The 17,245-nt window shown below is 43.2% G+C and overlaps 1 protein-coding gene across 1 annotated transcript; it reads right to left on the bottom strand.

Moving 5' to 3' along the window:
- Positions 1-202: 202 nt before the first annotated feature.
- etnk1 (ethanolamine kinase 1) lies at positions 203-16,795 on the bottom strand. The gene is made up of 8 exons (XM_030045530.1): positions 16,488-16,795; positions 14,653-14,912; positions 14,243-14,383; positions 10,679-10,821; positions 6,692-6,775; positions 5,931-6,091; positions 3,484-3,557; positions 203-3,167 (listed from the first exon to the last, which is right to left on the bottom strand). The coding sequence occupies exons 1-8, from the start codon at positions 16,632-16,634 to the stop codon at positions 3,095-3,097; spliced, it is 1,083 nt and encodes a 360-aa protein (XP_029901390.1). The 5' UTR covers positions 16,635-16,795; the 3' UTR covers positions 203-3,094.
- Between the last annotated feature and the right edge of the window lie 450 nt (positions 16,796-17,245).

The following is a 17,245-nucleotide window of genomic DNA, read 5'->3' as shown; positions in this document are numbered from 1 at the left end:
TTCTAATCTTGTTTTCCCAATTTTGCCTGGTGTTTTGGGAGGTCCTGTTTGTCCCTCTGCCAGCTAACAAATATTTACCAGTCTTTTAGTAGTTCACCTTAACTTGTATTGATAACCCTCCAATTAGCCATAATGATGTGGCTCTGATGGGAAGTCCTTGTATTAAAATCAGAAGAGAGATAAGAGGATCAGAAGTCACCAGTAAGGGTAAATAGACTTTATTCTTTCAAAGCATGTACAGTATTGAAATAGTACGTTATTTCACAGCTTACCCCCAAATTAACTATTCACTTTAATGCAACTTTTAGAAAAAAAAAAACAACAAAAAACATAATTTCTCTATGTACATTCATTCACATTCATGACAAGCAGATATTACATTTTTTTACTGTACATATAAACAGAGGCTACAGTGGCCAAAGAAGACTTGAGTTAGCACAGATTCCATTACAATGTTGAAGACACACACACACACTCCTAACGTGTAGTGGAGATTTTAAGCAGTACCGAGATGATGTTACAGTGGCGATGCGTTCGTTTCACACTGATGGAAATAAAAGACACCGACACGCGGCCTGGAGACGTGAAGGAGACAGTTGAGCGGATAAATCTCAAACATTCTGGTTATGCTGCAGCAGAACTTGACAAACTTCATAAACACTGCGTCTGTGCGTCTATGTGTAAACATGGCTTGACAGTCTACGGACAGGACACAAAAACAGAGACAAATCTCCCCAGGAACCAGTTCCAGCTTGACCTTTGTGTCAAAACAGAACCCAAAACGGTAACACATACAATAAACATTACCTTCGATTAAACTTTTAGAGTTTACAGCAATGTGAAGAGCCACAGGACACGCTTTTTCAAACATGGATTAGGTTTGAATCAAACCATTTCCGATCCCTCTAAAATGACCAGTATTGACAAAGACCAACAGACAGAAGAAAACTAATTATAACCCTCTCACTTCAAACCCACAGGCAAATACAAAATAGCTGTCACAGGCACACAGGCAGACTATGTCTATCTCTTAGCTACGGTAGATACACTACACAGGGCTGTCAGTATGAAAAGACCACCCATTCTCATTACTAATGATCTCTTCATAAAACTTTAGACAGTGTTGTGACAGACAAGTTCACCTGGGCAAATGTTGGGCAACCAAACGACACCGTGTTTCCAAAGTGACGCTGACTGAAAATCCAAGGTGTCATCCAGCACTTCAAAGTATCGGAAATATTTTGAATACCCTTTTTGCCCAGGAGTCATCTGTTACTGTGCCGCCAAACACCTGCGTTCTCTCCGAGACCTTCTCCCAAACACACTCACTTAAATAAGTATAAAAACTGTCATTTTAAAAAGTCTAGATAGTCGTCATTTGAGCTTTTTTGCTAAATGGAAAAAAAAAAAAAAAAAAAGATACAATGTGCGTTATGTACAAGCAAAAAAATTGATATGAGCACTTTGGTGTAGGCTTGTTAAAGTAACCAGGAGATTAAATTACTTCACCTTCACAAAGAGCCTCCTAAATCTCCTCTTATAAAACACTACGGATGAAGTATGAAGGACGAAGGTGAGTTATCAAGGCTGTCAGCTGGAGACGAAGATGCTAACCACAGGAGTTGGTCCTCCATTTCTACGGATTGGCCGGCCGCTGCGTGGACAAGGAGCCAGATTGACTTTTTTGACCTTTGACAGACGTGCTCTCTCTCTTTCTCTTCCGGTCGTGCGAGTTTCTTTATATTGCTGAACAAAGCTGCAGAGTTTGGCTTGGCTGAGTTGGCTGACCGGATTCAGCTGCACTAAACAAGGTTCCTACACATTTTCATTTAAAATTAAGCCAATACTTTTCCCCACATCTTTTTTTTTTTTCCCAACTGGATTTGAAAACTTTGGTCAGTATTCAATAGCATACATGCCGACGGTGGCTCGGCAATGTGACAGTCGACTGCGCCATATCACGCTAAAGCTGCTCATCAATCCTCCCGAGACAAATATTACAACATGTGAAGTAGTAGAAATGTGCAGTAGTGAGTTAATCAGGACTGAACAACAATATGTTCCATATTATTCAAGTCTTTACATGTAATTCCCAGCCTTCCACTGACATGGTAACAATCACTTTCCTTTTCCGTACTTCCTGGTGTAGGAGCCTCGGCTATAATGGTCAGACCATATCGGCTTCTGGATCTGTGTTTGGTCTTGCTTTTTACAGCACAACTCGCTGCCAATGTCACAGTGGGGGAAAAAAAACACACAAACACAGTGACTAACAATGTGACCTGCGACCCAATAGCCTGCCTAAGATGTGAGTGAGGAATGTTCTATTTCAAACAAAATGCAAGTTTGTTCTGCGTCTAGATCGAGACAAACCTGCAAAGCAAGTTCGTTCTGATTTGTCAGAGCGATCGCGGGGGCCTACATGACAGCTACGTTACAGTGAAATGGGCGCGCTATCATGACAAATCTCCCACAGGTCAAACCACAGCCCAGCCCGACATACAGTGGAGGTCTATTTAACTCAGCGGAGGCCCTTGTGTGTGTAAACTCTCAACGGGTTGCCTCGTGAACAGGAAGTGCATTTGAGTGTGTAGGAAGGCGTCTGTCCCGAGACTGGCGCTCATCCATCGTGCAAGGAGGATGCTGTTCCTCTTTAAGTGTATCATGATTTGAGCAACTGGAAAAAAAAAAAAACACCTTATCACTACAATCCAGTAATATCATGTTAATAGTCTAACTGATGAAAACATTAACAGTGCTGCAATAAATTTCGCCATGTAGGTTTTTAGACTGTTGCAGATAAGTAAGCGTACTTCACATGTGCCCTCACAACAGGTGGCTTGGCCTAAGTGCTGGCTGACAAAGGTGTAACTATGCAGATGAGTAGAGAGAATGTGGGCCATTCAATCTTATTAAAAACGATGATAACAGGATGGCGAGGGGACCTGTAGGCACTGATCAGGACAGACTCTCACTCTGGCTCTTCCCTGTTACGACCCCTAGAGGGCGCCCTGCAGTCAACGTGGGAGGCGCAGAGTACAGTGGAGGAGGAGGAAGAGCAGCAGGAGGAGGAGATGGGAGAGGGCGGAGGATTTTATTCTGGTAAGTTCAGCGCAGACACCTCCGGTTTCATCTTGAAGTACTGGTTGAAGCGCAGCACTGCGTATCTGAGGGCAGAGAGAGAAAGACAAGCGTCAGCGACGAGATAAAAATGAACAGGGTGACACCGAAATAATCAGCTGGAGGAATTTGTTATGCTTATAACACCCTGCATGAGATAAGACAAATAACAGAGGCTCATCTCATCTATTTCACACTTTGTTTCACTCTGTATCATATAATAAAGACACCGATCATGCATTTTTTTTTTCCTGAAACAAAACATAATAAAATGCTCGTATCAAACCTGTTGGGCAAGGAAAAAAAAAATAAAAATAGTCGATGATCACAAGGGCCAAATGCGAAATGTCGACATGAACTTACCCCAGGAAGTCAAAATCGATGGTGGAGAACTTGGCCTGAATCAGAGCCCACAGACCCCAGAAGAAATGAGATGCCTTGACACACACACAGAGAGAGAAAGAGAGAGCGAGAGAAAGAATTAGCTCGCACTCTTGTTACTCTAAAAGTGAAATGTCGTCTGTAATTACCCGACACAGCTCACTCGAGCGAGGACAAAGCCAGCAGAAGCCCTATAGCAACAACAACAAATAGCTGACACAGAAACACAATCACACTTCGCTCGCCCATCCTCCACATCGCCCTCTTTTCCTCTTGACAGTAAACAACGGGGGAATGTGGCTCAGGGGAGAGCAGTGAGCCTCACATGGGCGACCAGGCATCATTAGCCGCCCTCCCATAATGCCGGCTGTCACAGAGCAGAAACACACTCATCACATATTCAGAACAGGTAGCGCAGGTTAGAGCCCAACTTGCATTATGGTTTGTGTTTGTGGAGTCAACACTTTATGGCTACCTTGGAAACTCCTGACAACAAGCCCTCGAGACTCTGAGGTTCCTCGGCACGTTACTGACAGCTCTCTGTCTCAGCAATATTAGGCTTTTGAAGTGAGCGACTCGGCTTTGGGGTTGGTAAAAGGGAAAAAAAAACAAACAAAATAAAAACTATTTGGTGAACTCTTGAATTCTGGCCATCACTTCCTGACTTACAGGAGCAGCAAAAGCCACTGACTGAAGAAACTAAAAGGAAAATGGCAACTATGTGCAACTATAAACAACGAGAGGCTGAGACAAAACAAAGCAACGCGTCCTTGACTGTTCAGTGAAGCAGTTGCACTGTTAATACTTAACCTGTTAAGAGCCGAGGCCGCATATAAATCTAATTCAAATAACCAGATGAAATGTCGATCTACGCTCCGTCCAGGTCTGTTTATAGGTTTGTTTTACCAACTTGCTTCTGTTCGGTCTGCACCGCCCTCGAGGAACATCAAACAGGAATGTTTGTTTAGGGAAACTAAGAGAAACTAAGGCCATATGGGTAACCATGTCATTCTGCAAACACACACACACACACACACACACACACAACACACTGCCCCGGGGCTGTGCACTCAGGTTTGACGATCAAGAAAAGAGTTCCACCGGTTCTCTGTTCCAGTAAAAGAAAAAAAAAAAAATCACATGCAAGAGACTCACAACTTTAAACACCTAAATCCATTGGCTATGAAATTTACTGATTAATGCATTTTAAGGACACTGACATCCAATTCCAACCTGCAAATTTCATCGAGGATTTAAGGCTGTGCAGATAATTATGTATACATCAGAGTTCCAGCATCCATGACTAAAAACGGTGCGGTCAAATACATTTCTTTCTCAGATCAGCAGGACTGATATGAATTATTATTACAGCATCTAGCGAAGTAATCGGGATGATCTTTTTACCCGTCATAATGCAGCCATACTAAGAATACAACTGCACACTTCGTCAGAACAGAAAGCCTTTGTCTGCAGCAAAGACGGTGCATAAGGGAGCAATTCAAAAAAGATTTACAATCCTTGAAAACATCTTCAGTGCAAAAGTGCATGACGTAATGCAAGGCGCTGACGCCATGTGTTATGCAACGTATTAAAATCTGTAATAATCCAGGTTCACTTCACGGGTATGTTTCAATAGTGTGCTGGTTTGTCATGATGGCTGACCTGACGGGAAGCATCTATCAAAAAGTAGACACAACAAAAGTGACAATTATCAGTGGAAAAAAAAAAAAAAAAAAAACATGTTTTCCGAGACAGATCAGTGTAATGTCATACACTTGGCAGACCTAGCTTGCACACCCAGCTGGATGTCAAAGCCTCCTCTTTTGCTCTCCTACCAGGAAGTAACTTGGAGGTGGTAAGGGGAGGAATGAAGTGGAGGAAAGGAGGCGGCGAGGAAAGATTTAGGCCATTTGGGACAATTTATTTGCGCCTCCCATCATCAAAAATGAATTTCTGCTATTAATGAAGTGACACAATCAGCTGACGCAGCCCAAGGCCACAGTACACTTCATAGCCAATTAAAGATTTGATGAACATCCCGCACAAAATGTGAATAAGGTATTCATATTTCACCTGCACTGGCGGCATGCCGATGTTGATTTTGTAATTAACATACAGTTGGTTTAGTCCTAATGTACATTAATGGGTGGCCTTTTTTCCCCTTCAGTCTCAACATTGGTGAATAAATTTGCTCAGGGGCCAAATTCCAATAAATGTGACTCCTCCAACTACTTCGGTGAGAAATTGGAATTGGAGTCGGCCCATTTTACAACTCCTAATCCCTTATGCACTAATGTTAACCTTTTTGTGTTTCGAATTTTTGTCAGCTGACGTTAAGACTACCCGCGGGGACAATATATTCATGAATAGACTGGACAAATATGCACTCTACATTAAATTGACACTGCATGCAGGGTCCAGATGCTCACCAGGGCAAACCGGTTGACTTGGACGTAGAGAACCTCCACCTCTCTGTCAGTCACCCCACTGCCCTGGCCCTTGTGCTCCTTATATGCCTCCAGGTAGGAGCGGAGCCACTCCAGCTGGAAGTCCCGATCTGGGTAGTGGCTATAATCCACCTCATTCAGGCCTGAAATACACACACATATCAAAACAGGGCAGGGTGTTAGGCCGCAGTGTAAAAGTAACAAATATTTTCATGTCCATTAATAGCACATTGACGCCTTAGCAGGGCCACAGACACCAGAGATGTTATGACTTGTCTCTGTGCTTTCCGTTTACTCTTAGTCTAATTCATAATGAAGCTTTTTTATCAATTTCGAGTCTCGCATAGTATTCGTGCAGTACTCACTAGCACACACAGAGCTAATGATGCTGATTTTTTCCTGTTTATGATGATGGTTGTTTGTGGCTACGCTTATCAAGCCCTATGTTTGTGGTTATATAACCTCTAGTTTGTTTTATATGTCATCATCGTCACTGTAAAACCAAAAGATTCATGCTTCAATGTGTTAAAAATAATAATGGTAATGATTACACAGGGAGAAATGAGGACATGGAGGATTTTTAATGCTTCAGTATAAACCACACCCACTCTGAGCTGTACGAATACAAATACAACAGCACCCTGTCCAAACACACGTCATATAAACATAAACACCCACATGAATTCTGGAAATGGATAGTGTTCATACGAAACTTATTTTATACATTATGAAGACAAACTTACCAGCAAACTCGTTGAAATGGTTCCCAATGTCGTAGGCTTGGTAATTGTACCCTGCGTACTCGTAGTCAATGAACTTTACATTGCCTGGAAAGAAAGGCAGCCTTGTTTAGAGTGAGACACAGGAAGGGGACATGAAAATGATTATGCTGTGTTTTCCCTTTGATAACTCTTAATCTCAAGGCTTTTCATTTCATTAAAATCTCCCTGACTGACTGGCCTGGCTGGCTAGCTCACGGATTCTGGCGACGAGGAGTAAGAGTTTGCATTTTGAGGCAGGGAGGCTGCAGAGGAAAACATTAGCACAGAACAAAGACATATGACACTTAAGACAGACACATTTTGCCTTAGACTTAAAAGGGGTGCTTCCCGTGAAAATAAATACCAATACAGACCTCCTACACATGCACAAAGATGCCATTGTTTAGTGACAAACAAGAACATGCAGTGTTAGAAACACATTCAAAAGAGAAGCTTTTAACAGTGAGGGGAATTCCAGATTTTTATGTTCCCTTTCTGAATTTTCACTTTACTAAAAAAAAAAACCCCGGGAAACTGTCTAAAAGATGCCTTAGAGGTACAACATTTTTACTTGTTAGTACGCACACCTCCAGACATTCAGGAGCAGTCAGTCACCAACAATAGCCGCCTTTGAGAACAAAGACTTGAAAAAAAAACAACAGATTTTTATGGCTTGAAACAAAACAGATTTAACTTCCTTTTCCCCCCCCCCCAGAAACAACCAAATGAGCCGCCTGGATAAAATAGCCAAGATGAAAATGTGCAAAGCATTATGCAATCAATGACTGGGGAAAGGAAGACAGTAACTTTCCGGAGCCAATTTGTTTTGGACTCATGAGGAGAATAAAGGAAAATGACCTAAGTCAGGGTCATGTGCAGAGGACGATATGTTGTTGAAGGGAATGGAAATAAATGAAGTGAAAGGACATATGAGGATAGGGATTGAGCGAAGATAAAAAAAAAAAAAAGAGACATCAAAGTGGACACTAACAAAGTACAGTGAGCTCCAAAAGCATTTGCAAAGCAACATACTGTTTGATACCTTGGCTCCGTGCCCCCTCACAACTTTGTTGACTATAGCTGACATTTACCAAATGCCGCCTCAGAGGAATTTAGAGGCACTAGATAAACACTAAAATGGAAACCATTTGGAGAGTCTGACGCCAGGATACCTTGGGCCTAGTGGTGTTTTTTGAAGGTGTGCATTTTTCGAGAGGTCACCACAGAGCACAAGCACTGGCTAAAGCTCGAAAAGCCCCACTGCAGTACAGTCTTGACAGGTAAGTAAGATTGTTCAAAGATTAAAACAGAACGTCTGCCTTTTCTCAACTCATTTCATATCAAAGGCAGTCAAGCATGGAGCTGCAAGGTCAAGAAACATGTTGCTGTCCAATTACTTTTTGAGCGAACTGAAAATCTGAGCTTCATCTGTATACATCAAAAAGGACCAGACAGAGTGAAGAATTCCCTCTTAATGGGATGAAACAGATGATCTCAAAATACAAAGCCTTACTCCTGCAGAGCTGCAGACATTTAGCTCTGGTTTTCACAGAGACAATGACATGATTTGAAGTTTGAACAACCATGAGTTCCCAATTCAAATTCTGTCGCCACTCTGCAATGTTTGTTTTTTTTTTTTTTTTTTTTTTTTTTGCTTTGAACTCATTTTTGCCCTAAGCTCGCTTCTGTGACCTAGCAAATGGAAAAGTGTGGTTTTTGAGGTGGTGCTGGACTACAGAGAAAGACACTTTGAGGTGGGTTACCAGCCGCCGTGTAGGTCCTAGCGGGACACAACTGAACACCTCCGGCCAGTGGCTATAGCCCCCTGTGCAGCAGACGAAAAAGTTGGGGCAAACACATCTGTCACACATACTCTCGCGCTCTCTCTCACTGACACACTTTCTCTTTCATTCGTTTTTTTGCTCTCACGCACAGTGTCGAAACATCAGGCACTGCTGCCAAACCCTCTTTGCTTTCGTTACCCTCACCCCTCACAAACACTCACGCACACTTCCTCTTCTCACACACACCCCCTCCAATGCCCCTTTCTTATTGGTCCACTCTGAGCCCAATAGCGTGACACCTCTGCTGCTTCTATGCAAATGACAAACTTGGTGAGGTTTCCTCTTGGCGACTGAGCTGCGAGTTTTGTGGCTACTGGGATGAACTAGTATGTGCATGCATACTTTGTTTTCTTCCTCTCATCATCTGACTCGAGTGAGAGCCTCAGGAAAACAAAACCAGCCTGTGAGCAAGGCTGAGGGAAAATAAATTCTGAATTTTTCAAGTGTCCTCAAGTGTCTTGGGAAAACAGCAATTTACTGAGTGACAAAAACAATCCATATTCCGCTGATTTCATTGTTGTTGTTGTTTTTTTTAATCATTACAGGAAGTGGTGGTTTCTCCCTCTAGCATCTGACAGACGAGTGATTGCAACTCAGCAAGTAAAGGCAAAAAAATGCTCACAGGGAGAAGCGTGGTAGCTATCGAGTCAGAAATCAGCTTTTTTTTTTCACCTCAACTAAAAGGGTGTATGTGCGGGGGACTGGGGGGCTGACTGGAATTGAATTCACTGTAGTGACGGTTTAGACAGCTTGAATGGGTGCGGTCAGCAATGCTGTAATTATGGCTTGGAGTTAAATTTCTTGGACTCCATTGTAGGGTTAATTTCACTGTTGTCATTTGTAGGTGTGGTCTGGTGGTGAATGCACTGTGAAATATCTGATCACACTAGAAGCATTCTGCACTGGAAAACAAAAAGGTGACATGAGGATAAGGCTAAATTTAACAACTATGCTGGCGTCTGGCAAGTGCAAAACCGTAAAAATCAGCCAACATTTGTGTTGTCACCAGCATCGCAAGTGGCCTAGTAATAAGAAGTGTGAAGGACAACTGGTGACCGAGTTGCACTGGAAGGTACTGCCGCCATGAACTCATCCTGATTAGCCTGAGCAGTTGGCCGACTACGCGAGGGCCCTCAGAGCCGACTGCATGTGTTGTGTGTCTCTCTCCATCGCCCCCCCCCGGGGCGGGGCGGGCGGGGCGGGGCAGCCTCGGCTGTCACTCCTAGGGAAGAAAGGCTAGACACAAGGAGCTGTGAGAAGGGCCCCTCCCCTCGCCACAAATGGACGAGGGTGCTGACAGCTCTTAAACCCTCCCTTATTACTCCCTCCCCATCCCAAAAAAAATACATAGAAAACCTGCACTCTCCCTCCCCGCCCCTCCCACGCTGAATTCTCCCTCGTTCTCAACCAAGTCTCCTTTCTCACCTGTATATCCCACCCGACCCCCCCAATGTTCTACAAATAACGTCTTCTCAGTGACTGGTATACTGAATGTCACCCAATTCAAAATGTAATCATTTGGATTCAAGTCAGGCTTGTCAATATTCACACTATCAACAGAACCATTCCCAAAGCACCAAAACAAGTGTGTTTCAATGAAACTGACACTCTGTGTGCATTCCTCTAAGTGGACTAGTGTGATGACATTAGTTTGTTTGGGCTGACGAGGGCTGTGATGAGCACTGCAGTCCGAGCACAGAATCAGAAAGGCAGGCCAGACACAATTCCCACCCGTATTAGTAAGGATTCAAAAAGCATGGGAAATAGAATGGAAACCCACCGAGAGATGGATTCAGTGTTAAAATGACACTGAACATGATTAAAAAAAAACACCCTGTTTCCCAAGCTTTATTTTGAACGAGGATTAAAATTTGTGTGTGCATGCCAAAGAAAACACCTACAGCCATCACAGGGCAACCAAACAATTATAACGTCTTTTTTGACCGTTCAAATTCTGTGGCTACGGCCCAGCGTGCTGAACAGTGATAATGAGCGCAGCATGTGACTAAGGATGAAGAAGTGCAGTAAATGCAATCCTACCTGTGTCTATGGGGCAGTGCAGTTCAAACTACAAAAAACAATACAAGCTGCAGAGTATTATCTACTGCCACACTTGTATACTCACCTGAGTCCTGGTTGTAAATGATGTTCTTGCAGAGCAGGTCGTTGTGGCAGAGAACCACGGGGGAGCCAAGTACTGACAGGCTCTGTTGGAGCCACACCAGCTCCTCTCGGAGGCGCCGCGGGCTGGGCACCTCCACACTCAACCTGAGGAGGGACCAAGACACAGAGAGGGTGAGTGGAATGAGGAGAGGGGGATTGATGGAGGTCGGTTGGATCAGAAACAGGGAAGGGGATGTGTACAGAAATAAAACAAGGAAGAAATAGGGAGGGGGAGAGCGAGGGAAGTGGGGTTACATAATTTCACGGGCAGGCATTGCACAATTCACAATTTTTACGGCAAAAAGCGGGAGAACAACAAACAGAAGTTCATTTGCCATTGCACAGTCCCAAATGAAAATCAATTTACAGTGATGGAAACAATACATTTCTGTTAAGGCCTGAATACAAAGCCTGTCTCTGCACATAATCTAATCAGATCAACTGCAAACCCACCATAACCCTGAGTGCTGCCTGGTGCAACATGAGAGGATAGCGGCTGTGCCTCACATGAGACAAATTTAACTGAAACGGGAGACTTTTTCAAAAGAATAATGGCCCTCATTAAATCAACCGGAAAAGGTCAGATGAAATCCTGAACCCGGATAACAGCTCGTTCAAAACTCGTCCATTTTCAGGCTGTCAGGTAAACAAAACCTAATACACAAACTCACAACAGTAAAAAATTGCATGATGTTGCTTCAACATACTTGAGTAGATTTGAAAGTTTGGAGAAAGGTTACATTTTACATATCTGGAGAACGTGGAGTATTCAGTTTTTGTCAGATGTGCATAATAACTAAGTACGTTTATTCAAACGCTGTACAGTTTTAAGTGCTGGCACTTTACTTGAGTATGCTCACTTAGAGTTTTACTGCCCTACATTTCAGAGGGAAATCATTTTATTTCTTATCAACATATTTATCTTGCATATTTTATGTTTACTTTGCATAACAAGCTTTTACATGCAAATTACATAAGTTCATGGAGTAGGTAGACCTGCTGTCATCTGAGCGACTGACAGCATTAAAATACTTAACAAATACTTCTACCTTCATGAGGGACCATTCTTCACAACAAGTACTTGATACTTAAGTAGATATGACTAATGCTTATATACCCAGTATAGTACTGCTACTTAAACTGAAGGACTGCTTTTTATTTATTCTTGACAATGAAGATATTATCCACCCCTGCTTTTGCACGCAGATGTTTTCAGTGATGAAAACAATGAAATCTGTCACTTAAACTGAAACCATATTTATGCAATCAGTTCTCATAGTATGCATATTCATGCATTTTGTTTCCTGTGTTTCACTCTACGCTGCGCTGTGTTTTGATGCCATTTGGTTTCAATTTGTCTGTGTCTGTTTGTCATCTTGTGTTCTTTTCTTCATTCTTCTTTTGGAGCGAGATGGAGTTCTCTGAGGAAGCACACAACTGGGATTTGTTCTCCACTTTATTCAGTTTTATTATTTACATGTGAGACCAAATGAAACATAATAAACCTAGACACGCAATGCTGATAATGGTCTATTAAAATAATTTGTAAGTGCCAAATCAAACAACTTATTTGTTCAGTTTGGGGCATGTACTAGATGTTAGTTAGCGCTTCCCTTAAAAATGTAGTGTTTGCTGGCCTGCCAAGGTAAATGAACAGCCTGCCAAGTACATTTTTATTTTGAATTAATTTCGGGTGCGGTGATGCGTGATGTTCTTGCAGATGCACTTTACAAAACAATCAAGATGTAGTTCTCCCAAGAGCCAAAAGCGTGTTAGTGAACTACAGGAACCAAGATTCACTGCTTTTGTGACGCAGTGGCCTTTGCTCCCTCCATTTTCAGTGTGTTGCTGTGTCGACACAATGAAGAGAGACAGAAATGTATCTCTGGTGAACAGAAGTATAATTTTCAGCGAATGTTGCAATGCAATTAGCTTGAAATAGACTGAAAGACGCCGGATGACTCTGTGGAAAACACAGCTAATAATGTTTTCTTGAGGGTACATATTTTTGGCAAGTTCCTTGTTTACGTTTGAGTCACTTTCTTGACAAGCTGGTTCACTCTTATGTATTATTTACGTAACTCTCTAGACCTCCACAGGTAAGCAAAGGTCACACCTGCTGACGTTATGAATGGAATCTCACACACTTCCTTTAACACGTGAGGTATGTACATTTAAACTGCACCTCCTGCGTCGTGCCGTTTCACGTGGGGCTGTTTGGACCATTTCTTACTCATTCCTAACAGAGGCAGGGGCCCGTGGGGTTGTGAGTGACAACACAAACACACACAATCCTGAGGTAAAGACCTGCATTTTAAAACAGGACATTTAAGCTCCTTTTTTTTTTTTTTACGACTCAGTCCATGATCAACAGGTTGTGACAAGTCTGAAAAAGGCTTGAAATAAATGAATTAAATTTAAAAGAATTAAATTAGGCAGGCTACTGAAGTGCTAAAATGACTTAAATCCAGTTACAAAGGTGGAGATTTTTTTTTTTTTCACCATTCAACTATAAGTTTCTTTGTGCCGCAGGTCCTCTCACAGATTAATACCGAAGCAGTGTTGCATAGCTAGACCTACCTTAGCACTGTGCCAGCACTACAGAGAGGTCTGGCTTGACCCACTATCACTCTGCTATAGGGTGAAAAAAACACTCTGACCTCTTTGTATTTCTCTAAACCAATCGCAGTCGCTCATGGGCAGTGCTAAGCCCAGGATGCAGCAGTGGTGCCCTTGCAAAATGGTGTCGGGGCGAACTTGTTGTGGTGCTCACTGGATTCATTAAAACCACAGACGATTTAATAGCTGCATATAGGAGCTCTTGCAGAATGTCATGAAGATGATACCACAGAAGCAAAATGCAACAGCTTTGTACAGTATATAACAGAGGTTAGACGTTGTTGTTATTGTTTCATGCAGCGACGGGGATTCTGAAAACAGTAACATGCAAATAGTGAAAGCGGAGGAAATAGCGACTGAAATAGTAACCCAATGGCACACTTGAACCCACAGTCTACATCCTGTGAGTCAGAGTAATACAGAAGAGCGCTGGTTTCATATTTTTTATGTCTACTAAACAATTTGACTTCATGTCTCCTACCAATCAACTTCCTGGTGTAATTTCTTTAATACTACCCTGGATATAAGGTTAGCTAGTTTAGTTTAGTTTAGCTTGGGTTAGCTTGCTCTCTCTATTCTTTAAAAACTCTTACGGACACATTTTCAACTTTTTTAATATGCATTGTTTTCATATTCTCATATAGCTCTACATTTCCTCCCCATGTTACTTGTCCTTTGCTTTCTGCATGATGTGGCATATCATTATCCTGTATTGTAACTTTTGTGTCATTTTCCTAATGTTTTTTACTTGTTTTAATTTAATTATTGTGAAGCATTCTGCAACTTTGTTTTGAAAAGTGGATCACAAGCAACATTCCAAGCTTCTCAGCTTTTATTGGTTATGTTTGATCAGAAATGGGTCTTTGTTGTTGTTTCTAATGATTTTGATCCATCTTTGTGCTCTCACCTGGTGTTCCGCTCGGGATCCTCAAAGTTCTTGGGGATGAGAGCAAAGTACCTGCCCATCTTCAGCCACAGGTCGGACTGCGGCACCCAGCCATTGTGGGCGTGGATGGCGTGATACTTGGCTAGCTGCCTGGCTATGAGCCTGCAAGGAGGGGGGGGGTTGGACAACAAATAGCTTGTATAAATCATGTGGAAATGAGAAGGAGTGATTGAATGTTTCTAGACTAGTGGGTCAAGAGTGTCTGTGTGTGCCTAGAGTGGCCTCAGGGTGGCATGGGGTTGATTTCTATTGTAGAAATCCATGTTGACAGACTTAATGGATCACATGCCTCGTGATTTATGAGAAACACCTGGGCTGCAGACGCTATGTTGCCTAACATAATGCACTGCAGTATACTCATTATAATGTACCTGAAGACAGGCTGGCTGCGGATATGCTCCGGCTCCAAGGCCGTTCCCTGTAGAAACTCGTAACAGAGGCCGTTGTTGAAGGTGCAGTAAAGGCGCGGGGCACAGCGGTGTGCATGGAGGACCCGGAAACTCTTCACCTCGTTTTCACGGTCCACCAGCAGCTCCGTCTTGTTGCCATAAATTCGGACCAGAACCACGTCCTGCATGACTCCGCCCACATAGCAGCCCAGCAGTTTGTTGGTTATCCCGTCTGTGAAAAACTGCAGAGACGAGGAGAGGTGAGCAGGTAAATGGGCTAAAAAAAAAGTTGTCATTAGGCCGCATTTGCAATGCTAGGTAGTGGCCCGGAGCCAGACGACAGCCAGACCGTCCTCCACGTCATTCTATTTAAGTCCTCTGCCTGAAGGCCCACATTGTTTGAGCCTTACATAAGTTCTGAGCAGAGTTTGGATCTGGCCAAAGACAAAAGAGAGGAGGACGAATGTAGCCATGGAAATTAGTGCTTGTCTGGGTTGGTTTAAGCTGAATTGTTCCTGTGGCGAGACTGGGAACATTTTGGGGGAAGGGGGGTAGATGGGGGGCAGAGGTAAAGTTCAGGGGAGGAGGGGGTCGTCCCCAACATACCAACCCTAATCGTTTACACGATCAGGGATTGACTGGGAACGAGAGGATCGTCAGGAATTTTATTTTGTGTGAGGGAGCAATGACTGGCATTTGCTGAGTTCCCATTTTGTGGCCATTGATGAATACAGGGAAGGGTGGCAGGGCATGTGACCGGCCCCCTCCTCCCTCGGCTGTGTTTACCAAGCGCAGCCACACCCCCATCCGCTCACTGGCACGGGAAATCACTCAGGCCACTCTGCTTATCTGGCCAGAGGTTAAGGTGCATCTCCTCATGCGCTTCTCCAAGAATGACGTACCCTCTAGGAGACATAACATTCTTGTCTCTGTTTGCACTCACTCGCTGTGCAGGCTTAGGCCAGCTAAGCCTGCAAAGCGAGCTTGCCTGAATCTCTCTCTCTCTCTGCAAACAATGAAACCACAAGTGGATCATGAGTCTCCTACAAAACTTAAAATGCATTAGTCTCTAGAGCCTGCACAACTTGAGAAAATGACAAGCTTTGACCTCCTCTGGGCTATACATTTGTCCGCCGTGCAGGTATAACATACTTACCACACACACACACACCTCCCTCACCCTTCAGATGTGCTTCACACCCTCCTTTCCCATCCCACAAATTCCAGAAAAAAAAAAAAAAAAAGCAGCCATTAGGGCTCTGCATCATGCTCATGTTGGGCCAAGCATGCATCTCTCATGTATCTGGGTCACCAGCTCCAGTCATGTTGCCGCCGTGTTCATTCATTAGCTCTATCATATGCACATGAATGAATATCGGTATCCAGTTGTAATGTAATAACAGCGAGGTTACAAGCCGAGTCTCCCCCTCGGGTGGATGCCTGCAGCAAAGCAGCCGGAGGAACTCCCGCAGTTTTGATCATGAGGCGATCTGACGCAGATGCCATTTGCATAAAACATTAACCCGAACGAGGAAATCACAATGTAATATTTATACAAGGGATTACATAGACGTAGTGACTTAAGCGGACTAATATCATTTACAACGTACTATTTCTATAATTTAGTGGGTCATTTCCTCTTACTTTACCACAGAGTCTTTGTATATTTTTTTTCCCAACCCGGTTAAAAACTGATGCAAGCTTCCTCAGTTAATTAGTTATATAACTGCAAAATTGGGAGTCAGTCACCTATGGCAGCACACATCGGCCAATTCGACTCAACCTTACCGAAAAATGTTAGACTTCAGGACATATACCTTCATTTTGACCTCGGATGGCTTCCAGCTGGGTCTCAGCTCCTTGATCAGCCTCAGCGCACCGGGTCTGTAGTCGCTCTCGTCAAGTGTCACGTCTATTTTAGGCACAGCGGGAGCTTCGTCGGGGACGTGAATGTAGTTGGCCATGGCGAGTATAAATATAAATAATATATATGTATCACTCCTGGAGTATTTTGTTGCTGAGACGGAGAGGCTGCGAGCTGCGAACTGCGAAGCGCAAAATGTATGAATCTATGCGTCTTGGTGCGTGTTAAGCCTTGAGTAGTCGGTGTGCGGCAACGCCTCTCACAAAATCCCACCCCTTTAAAAAAATCAACCGTTCCCCCGTTGCATGCTGGTAGATCGAATGACTCACTTGGAAGCGCTTGGTTGTAGTCACAGCGTGCGCCGCCGGACGGAGCCGCCGTAATATGACACTTTTTAGGCATTTTGTGACAAAAAGGGGGTGAGCCTAGGACAAATTGCGACAGAAACTCTTTCAACTTTTTTAGTCTCATAAATATGTTGGTTATAACATATCAAAAGTCCAAAGAAATCCCATTGGTGGAAAGTTTTGGAAATCACCTATTTATGACCACATATTACCAAAAAAAACACTGTTTTTAACACACAGGGGAAAGGGGTTCCAAATTTGACTTTCAGATATCACTATAAAAATTCACAAGTTGATTACACACACAAAGACAAGAAAAAAAGTCAGTTACCAGTTCTTTGAATTATTCTGTTTACACATGCAT

This window comes from Myripristis murdjan, chromosome 23 (genome assembly GCF_902150065.1).
Source record: "Myripristis murdjan chromosome 23, fMyrMur1.1, whole genome shotgun sequence".
Taxonomy (NCBI): Eukaryota; Metazoa; Chordata; class Actinopteri; order Holocentriformes; family Holocentridae; genus Myripristis; species Myripristis murdjan.
Note: the sequence above shows the minus strand (reverse complement) of the source record. Positions and strands in the feature narration are given on the sequence as shown.